The 8,983-nt window shown below is 43.1% G+C and overlaps 1 protein-coding gene across 1 annotated transcript; it reads right to left on the reverse strand.

The window, feature by feature from the left end:
- Positions 1-2,100: 2,100 nt before the first annotated feature.
- LOC124046218 (extracellular tyrosine-protein kinase PKDCC-like) lies at positions 2,101-8,487 on the reverse strand. The gene is made up of 7 exons (XM_046366354.1): positions 8,217-8,487; positions 7,039-7,155; positions 5,367-5,638; positions 4,567-4,646; positions 4,111-4,218; positions 3,131-3,307; positions 2,101-2,835 (listed from the first exon to the last, which is right to left on the reverse strand). Exons 1-7 carry the CDS (start codon positions 8,430-8,432, stop codon positions 2,729-2,731), a joined length of 1,077 nt encoding a protein of 358 aa, XP_046222310.1. The 5' UTR covers positions 8,433-8,487; the 3' UTR covers positions 2,101-2,728.
- Between the last annotated feature and the right edge of the window lie 496 nt (positions 8,488-8,983).

Genomic DNA, 8,983 nt, shown 5'->3' on the forward strand with positions numbered 1-8,983 from the left:
TCAGCATTTCACACCATAGTACCCTCCAAACTCGTCATTAAGCTCGAGACCCTAGGTCTCGACCCCCCCCCGTGCAACTGAGTCCTGGACTTTCTGATGGGCCGCCCACAGGTGGTGAGGGTAGGAAACAACATCTCCACCCCGCTGATCCTCAACACTGGGGCCCCACAAGGATGCATTCTCAGCCCTCTCCTGTACTTCCTGTTCACTCCTGACTGCGTGGCCATGCACGCCTCCAACTCAATCATCAAGATTGCAGACGACACTAGAGTGGGAGGCTTGATTACCAACAACGACGAGATGTCCTACAGAGAGGTGAGGCCCCTCGGAGTGTGGTGTCAGGAAAATAACCTCACGCGATGTCAACTAAACATAGGAGAGGATAGTGGACTTCAGGAAACAGCAGAGGGAGCCCCCCCTCCCCGTCCACATTGACGGGACAGTAGTGGAGAAGGTTGAAAGTTTCAAGTTCATCGGAATACACATCATGGACCAACCGAAATGGTCCATCCACACAGACAGCGTGGGGAAGAAGGTGCAACAGCACCTCTTCAACCTCAGAAGGCTGAAGAATTTTGGATTGGTACCTTAAACACTCATTTTTTTACAGATGCACAATCGAGAGCATCCTGTCGGGCTGTATCACCGTCTAGTACAGCAACTGCTCCACCCACAACCACAAGGCTCTTCAGAGGGTAGTGCGGTCTGCCCAACATATCACCGGGGGCAAACTACCTGCCCTCCAGGGCACCTACAGCACACAATGTCACAGGAAGGCCAAAAATGTCATCAGGGACAACAACCACCCGAGCCACTGCTATCAGCCAGAAGGTGAGGTCAGTACAGGTACATCAAAGCTGGGACCGAAAGACTGAAAAACAGCTTCTCTCTTAAGGCCTTCAGACTGTTAAACAGCCATCACTAACATAGATTGACTACTGCCAACATAGACTCAAATCTCTGGCAACTTTAATACATTTAATAAATGGATTTAATAGTTACTTTAATAATGTCTACATATGCTACATTACTAATCTCATATGTGTATACCATACCATCTACTGCATCTTGCCTATGATGCACAGCCAACACTCATCCATATATTTATATGTACATATTCTTATTCATCCCTTTACATTTGTGTGTATAAGGTAGTTGTGATTTTTATTAGATTACTTGTTAGATATTACTGCTTTGTTGTCGGAACTAGAAACACAAGCATTTCACTACACTCGCATTAACATCTGCTAACCATGTGTATGTGACCAATAACATTTAAAATAGGGCATAATAGGGCACTGTAAAATGGCAGCCATCTCCTCCGGGAGTTCGAGACCTCACTTCAACAATGTTGTGCCCTGCTGAACGTAGCCAAGTACTACAGTATATTCAGTACTACTTTACATTCAGTTCAGTCCAGATATCAGTGGCCCAGTCAGTCATTCAAGTAGGCTTATCTCCCCAAGGCCTTATCAATTCAACCACCTCTGACGTAGACGGTAGGGGTCCAGGTTTGGGTACAATGAGACACTCCAGTCCCCCACCTTAGCCCTCCAGAACCTGACCTACCAGGCAAACCCCAGGCTGTAGCTATTTTAGCTTATCTCTGGCTCTGCATATCATCAATACCCACAGACCTCAATGGAACTCCCCGAAACAGGGCAGATGGTTGGTCCCATTCGTGTGCTAAAAGGAGATTTACTTTGAACTGTTCTTAGTGCTCCTTTGTATTATGGGCCTGTTCCATGAGAAAGAGCTTGAAAACAAGGAACATTTACATGTATTAATTAAGCCCCATAATGACCCGGCAAGTGATTATTGGCATGCATTCCCTGGGCTTTTGTAAACTTTGCAGAGCACAGTATGGCTTGGGATCTCCCCCCTTTGAAATGGGTAACAGATTGTGGGAAGAGAGGGCTGAAAGGAGTGCATACACATGCCCACATATTGTGTGATTGGTTGGTTGGAGTAGAGTATAGAGCAGATCAATTCCTATATTGTCACTAACAAGAATAGAATATGCTATTAGTTCAAATTAATTCTAGCATTTGAATTGCATACTGTTTCACAAAGACAGACTCCAAAACAACAAAATATATTAAAGTATTTATAATATAAAACAACCATAATAACAAAGTACAGAATGTCAAGTACAGAATGAATTGTCATTGAACAGAATCCCTTTCATTGAAAAAGTTAAACAGGTTCACACCCACAAGGTGTACATATTATACACAAACAATGTAATGATAATTATATTTTAACATCACATATGGCATTAACTTAATTTGGCATTAAAATCAAAGGCAACTACTGGGGACTGGAATAGTTGTAATCATCTGGGCCAACTGCTGTGATGTAAAGCACTTATATGCTTGTTACCATGTGCAGCCCTCAATGCATAAACCCGTATCCCTATGCCAAGCCACAAAGTTTCATGGCGCATTAACATCAAAGTGTAGTTGGTTTTTTTTTCTCATCCAGGCATCAGTCAGAGTGGGGCTTCGAGTCCGACCACTGGACCAATGTAGCCTCGCAAACACAACACACAATGCAAATAAAGAGAGAGGGGGGACTGAACAGTGAGGACACTATTTTTTCATAATTATATCTGATGGGGAATCCCTTTAAATAAATATTGGCAGCATGCAGGATTGGCAGCCAGATCAAAAGCCCTATAAATATATCACATTCTCCCTGCATTCCCCAACTCCCATTGTCCCACTCCTTACACCGTAGTTCCTGGTGATGCTTTTGTCTTTTTCAAATACACCTCTGAGTTCCCATCTGTAACCAAATGGCTGAAACCACTTTGGAACGAGGCGAGGAGCCGTCCTGCAGACAAGCAAAGGCAAAGAAATAACAAAAATGCCAAAGTAAAGTTCTTCAGTGACTCAGAATTACAGTACATCTCAACTGGAGCTTGATATCATATTTAAAGGCCAAATGTTCAATAAAGAGAGCACCCATAAAAGTTTACTTAAGTATTAAGGGGTTTAAATGTGAATGCTTTAGGCATGCTTATTAATGACAACTAGGAGTTCCCAAAGATAAATCATTTTCCAATTCCACTCGAGATGACAACCACAATTCGGTCAATGCCTCAAGGCTGACAGTCAGTGACACTAACCTGTCCAAGTCCTCTGGTCGCTCAGGCTGAAGCTAGTGCACTGAGGAAGGGAGTTACAGATAAAGGCCGCCTCCTTGTCGCTGTGCACCGACAGCATGCAGCCTTGGTGGTTGTACGAGGGCCAGCATCTGTATTCCATATTTCCAGAGGTGCTCATGCCTTTCATGACTGCATAATCTAATGGGGGGAGAAGAAACACCAGTCTTTCAGAGACGTTGTGGGGCCTGAGCCAAACTCATCTGCTAAACATTTTCATGGGCTGCAAATTAGGAACGCCTGACCCCCTCTGACCCAACATCAGAACAGAAGTCAACTCATTCACAGTGAGGGGAAGGTGGCAGGGGTGTCATGTTACTCCATTGGTACTCCTTCACCTAAACCTACAAGACCGGGGTTAAAAATGTTGGAAGGGGCATATTAATAGGGGAACAACCGCTCCAGTTGGGGCATTAGTGCGGCAAACAGAAGGCTCTTTATAAGTACACTCAGTAGAAGAAAATAATCTGGAAAAAGGGAAGACATTGGGATTATCTGTTTTATTTTAAGTCTTGGACAGTGAGTCTCCCATGTATATCCTCTGTCTATGGAGTTCCAGATACTCAAAAAATTCTAAGTCAACATACCATTCATGAGATCTATAGGCCCAGGAATCAATTTTGCCTGTAACTGAAGACACGTACTTGAGAACTAGAGTTCTAAAAAGGAACTGTGAACTGCTTTGCCGTGACCTAGCAGCTTACAGTGTTAATATATCACAACAATGTTGGTCTAAAGCATTCCTTCATATTTCCAGACTCAGTCCAATCAATCCACTTCCCGAGCTTACTATGATTACTACTCATAATGTAGCCGTATAAACCATTGAGCAGCTTGAAAAAACAGCTGCAGGATCTGGGCCAGTCTGGAGCACTGTAAAATCCATTTAGACCAAAGAATCAAAGAAAACAGGAGACTGTGGTAAGAAGGGGTTCACTTCATACCTCTGATTATTGACGAAGGCATGTTGTCCAGATGCAGGCCGGATTTGTACAGATGGAACATGTCTTCAAAAGCTTCCAGCGTGTCATTCACATCCCCTTTCAGCTCTCCTGGAGAAACACAGCGGAACTGGTCAGCACAGAAAAGGTATGAGTGGAAACACCCCTGGAATTGGTCACACGCTTGGTCATAGGTGAACAATTTGTTTTTCCTGGTCAGGCTAATGTGGTCGGTCATAACACCTGACTCTAGTTATGTTCATATGTGGGGGAAATGGTATTGTTCACATAGAAGAGTATGACCAACTCCAACTTTTGGGCCTAAAGATTTTCCTAGTCAGGCGCACATGGTTAGGGAAAAACTCTAGGTTTTAACATGACATATGAAAGGGCCATATTTGGTCTTTCCAAATGATTAATAGTAATGGCGGGTCATGTTCAGTCTACTCCAGTCCTCACCCGTTGAGTTCATGATGTGATCCACCAGATGTCTCAGAGCAGGCGGGGCTTGGTGAGGCAGCAGATAGGTGAAGAAATACCTGAGGCAGGGTAAAAGAAACACTTCTCATTTAGACAAGTCCCGTCACATATTTCATGAAATGTTGACTCTTCATCACACTATTAAACCAAGCATGCAGTAAACCTGGCAGAATCATGAGTGAATATATGTAGCCTACAAAATGGCAGTGTCACAGAACAAAGTGAGCTATAACACATCTCACCCACCTTTCCAATGCTTAAAAAAAATGTAGGACAAATTTTACTTTCCACAGCTAGAGATGTGTTTCTATCAAACTGAATTATTATGGATAAAATTATATGCATGATGACATAGGGCACATAAAAATAACTTTTGTGGTTAAATTCAATCAAGCTAATCAATTGCACTTTCACCACCCTTATTTGATCTATAGCCTCATGAACTGCTTGATTTCCATCGCGTGACTACAAGTTTACTTTGATATGATGGTTATTGTATCAATATTTGCACTGCCATTTCTCGCATAATTAATTTTACAGACGGAAAAATATCCAACCATGTCGAACGAACAAATTGTCTGTCGGCATGAAATGGTTGGATGGAAACCTGGTTATTGGAGAGACTTTTTTAGTCTAGCAGAAACTTAGGCTTCATCTGGATCTGGGAAACTATCCCTAGGAGTGCAGCAATGACATCTCACCAACCTGCAAAACACTTGAAAATGCCTCTGTTTTTTTTACCCAGATTTAGCCTAGCAATGGGAGTGCAGCTATATTACCTGTAGGCGTTGTAGAGATTCCTCATCTCGTTGAGGCCCTCACACACTCCCTGGGCCGAGCAGAGCAGGCTGAAGTTGCGAAGGGGGAACTGTAAGATGCAGTCCTGGTCCATCTGACAGGCAGGCTCCGTCACGCTGGCATCATCCAGGTCTGTGAGCTTCAGCTCCCCAGACACCATGACAAACTGACGGGGCTGGAAGTCCAATAGAGCCACTGAGCCCAGAGGGGAGTGGGAGAGGTAGTGGAGAAGCCTCACCAGGCCCAAACAAACCTGAGGGAAAAATGTACAGGTTGGATGTTGTTGACATTATGGTTGCCATTGTCTACTCTGTTGTCCATTGACATGTACAGTATATGTCATATGTACTTGGTGATATGGGGATGATGTCATCATATGTGATAGTATTATTCTGACAGTCTGCTCTTTCGCCTATGTCCTGTGGTATGTAAAAAATATGTGCAAGAAAATACATTGTAATACATTGTTGTTACAAGTGTAATTAAAGGGTTACTACACAGGTTTATGGGCAACATCTTGTAACGTGTTACCCACTCTAAAAAAGGAAAGAAGAAGAAAACAAATTATATTGTACAAAGACTCTTCTTGTATCACACTGCTTTTTCAGAACATTTGTGCAGTTGCTGCGTCACATCACATCTATGCTTGTTACTGCATCCCTGTACAACATGAGCCATAGAAGAATTGTCAAGATGAAACAAAGCAGTGGAACAAGCATCGTGTTGGCACAGCCCACAAAGAAATGAAACAGGTAGCATTTGCCATGCGTTGACGCGGCAGAAAATGATTTTGTCACGCTGCAAACATAGTTGGGACATTAGGTAACCCGCCGAGTCTGTTGAACGTCTCTCAGTGCAGCCGCAGCGCTACAAAAAACAGAGGTGGATGAAACCAAACACCTTTTTGAATGACTCTACAGCGGTGAAGCGTTTTGCTCCGAGAGACCAGGCACGTTGAAATAAGTGTTCCTTTAACACCTCACCCCTAACTGTTGCTCACTGTTACTAATTTCTTACTTTCGTGGATGCTTGAAATTACTTGGTCTGAAGGAAACAGGAACACTTATGTACTTCTGAACATATACCAATGCACACTCATATGCATGCTCCCTCACACACACACTATCAGTGTCACACACACAGTACGCACTACGCACACTAGAAGATAGTAGAGGGCTTAAGGCATGAGAAGAGGGGACCGACATTCGAGATCCGCCTAAATGCAGACATCTGTCCTTCAGAGTATTTGATCAGGCTCAGTTGGAATGGAGATGGGGCCTGGGTTAATCCATTCCAGGCAAAGAATGTCATCCTCCAACAGCAGCTCCTTCTCCACCCCCATCCCTCCCATTCCCACCCCAGGTATGCCCCAGAGGGAGCCAGGGGGTGGGCCACTCCTGATTAACACTCTCTCCAGGGATGTGGAGGAGGAGGGGCATGGTAGAGAGTGGGAGATTAAGTGTGTGTGTGTGTGTGTGTGTGTGTGTGTGTGTGTGTGTGTGTGTGTGTGTGTGTGTGTGTGTGTGTGTGTGTGTGTGTGTGTGTGTGTGTGTGTGTGTGTGTGTGTGTGTGTGTGTGTGTGTGTGTGTGTGTGTGTGTGTGTGTGTGTGATGAGAGATCAGAGAGAGACAGAGGGCCTAGTGGCCTTCTTACCCGAAATCGTTCCTCCCAGGGGCTCTGTAGGAGCTGGATCATCTGCAGTGGGAAGCCCTGCTCCAGGATGGCTGTGATGCCTCCTGCCCCCACACTGTCCTCGCAGTGGCCTCGGAGCTGCAGAAAGGAAATATGTTATACTGCATTATTAGTGTCACAGTAAACCTGACACCGGGAATGTAAACTAGTAAAGCATAGGGATAAAATTATGTGAGCGCAGCATAATAATATCAAAACACATGTTCTCAGGACAAACCAGTACTATTACAGTGAATAGGTGCGTTCATAAAGGTATTCATTAAACTGTGTTACATGGTAGCCTGTAAACAGGTTAGGATTGTTTACATTCAAGTTGCACATTTGCCCGTAATGGATTGATTAAATAGACTTTGGGGATTTTTACACCTATTCTAGGTTAACAGATAGAAAGGGGCATTGTATCTCCTCCAGCTGCTGGTGCAAAACTGTGACTCAAGATCAGGGGAGATTCAAGAGGTGTAATTGAATTACATGGGAAGGTCCTACAGATGCAGTGAGGCTTTTCATCAATATTCCACATGCAGCAGAGCATATAGGCACAGGGAAGCAGTTAGCTCCTTAAATAGACAGCAAAGTCGCATCAATGGTTTCTAGCACTGTAGGCCATGTTGTCTGTAACGTTTATGTTGTGTGTTTGTGATGTATGTAAGCTTCTGACACCTTGATTAGCCTATACACCCTGGAGATCAATAAAGTTATATTCTACTGTTTACCTTAGGCTAATTATGTATTTAATGAATAATACTTTATTCGCGTACCTTTATGATGTTTGGATGTTGCAGTCTCTGCAATAAAACTATTTCTTTTTTCAGTTTAAAAGACACAAGCTCGTGACAGCCCAAGGGGTCTTTAAAATCCTCGAGACATCTCCCCATGTCAGTTCCTTGATCGTACACAGTTTTCAATGCCACAGACTGTCCCTCCGATAGCAAAACTTTAAGTACTATTTTGGTATAGCCCGAGCCAAGGATATCCACAGCTTTCATATCAACAAGCTGATCACAGCCAATATGATCCTTATTCATTCTAATAGATCCACTGGAAACGTCACTCTCATTCTCCAAACTAACATCAAAATGTTTACTTTCAAATGATTTGTGCTGCCCAAAGTGTCCCGATTCATCCAATAACCTCTTTACCCCAGAAGAGATGAGGAAAGGAAGAATTTCCTTGCGTCTTTCGTTGAGTTCTCGAACTAATCCGTTACGATCCATAACAAAACCATCCTCAATAGTTCCATTGGTAAAAATTCCTTTATGAACTCTGAAGTGCCAACTGTTCACAAAAAGACTTAAAGAAAATACCAGAAAAGCTAAAAGTGCCGCGGCGCACAGAGAGCTGCCCATCGTTGACATTTCGTGCGCGGGTCGAAGGAAAACGCACTGAACTTCAATCGGAGGAAGACCTCTTCTGTCGTCATGACAAGAGAGAAAGGTTGAGCTCGTAGTTTTCACCTCTTGTGGCACGCCCCAGAGGCGTGTCTTCCCTTAAAAGTACAATCCTGCCCCTGATTTAGCTAGTGCAGGGTAATTTGGAACATATGGAACTATGTTAAAATACCTTGGATCATTTAGCTACTTGATTTAGATTTTTGGACCCTTTAGGTATACTGTGCTTTCTGAAAGTATTCAGACCCGTTCCCTTTCTCCACGTTCTGTTACATTACAGCCTTATTCTAAAATGGATTAATTTTTTTTTTCACTCATCTATCTATCTACATACAATACCCCATGATGACAAAGCAAAAAAACGTTTTTAGAAATGTTTGTAAATTTATTACAAATAAAAAACAGCTTATACAGTACCAGTCAAAAGTTTGGACACACCTACTCATTTAAGGGTTTTTATTTATTTGACTATTTTCTCCATTGTAGAATAATAGTGAGGACATTAAAACTATGAAATA

Source organism: Oncorhynchus gorbuscha, linkage group LG10 (assembly GCF_021184085.1).
Source record: "Oncorhynchus gorbuscha isolate QuinsamMale2020 ecotype Even-year linkage group LG10, OgorEven_v1.0, whole genome shotgun sequence".
Classification (NCBI taxonomy): domain Eukaryota; kingdom Metazoa; phylum Chordata; class Actinopteri; order Salmoniformes; family Salmonidae; genus Oncorhynchus; species Oncorhynchus gorbuscha.

Excerpts from the sequence above, each read along its gene's own strand:
- LOC124046218 (XM_046366354.1), bottom strand. The coding sequence starts at position 8,432 with ATGTCAACGATGGGCAGCTCTCTGTGCGCCGCGGCACTTTTAGCTTTT. Across the intron at positions 7,156-8,216 it reads CTTTCCTCATCTCTTCTGGG|CTCCGAGGCCACTGCGAGGA; the intron begins GTAAAGAGGTTA and ends TCCTTTCTGCAG. Across the intron at positions 5,639-7,038 it reads CCTGGGAGGAACGATTTCGG|GTTTGTTTGGGCCTGGTGAG; the intron begins GTAAGAAGGCCA and ends TTTTTCCCTCAG.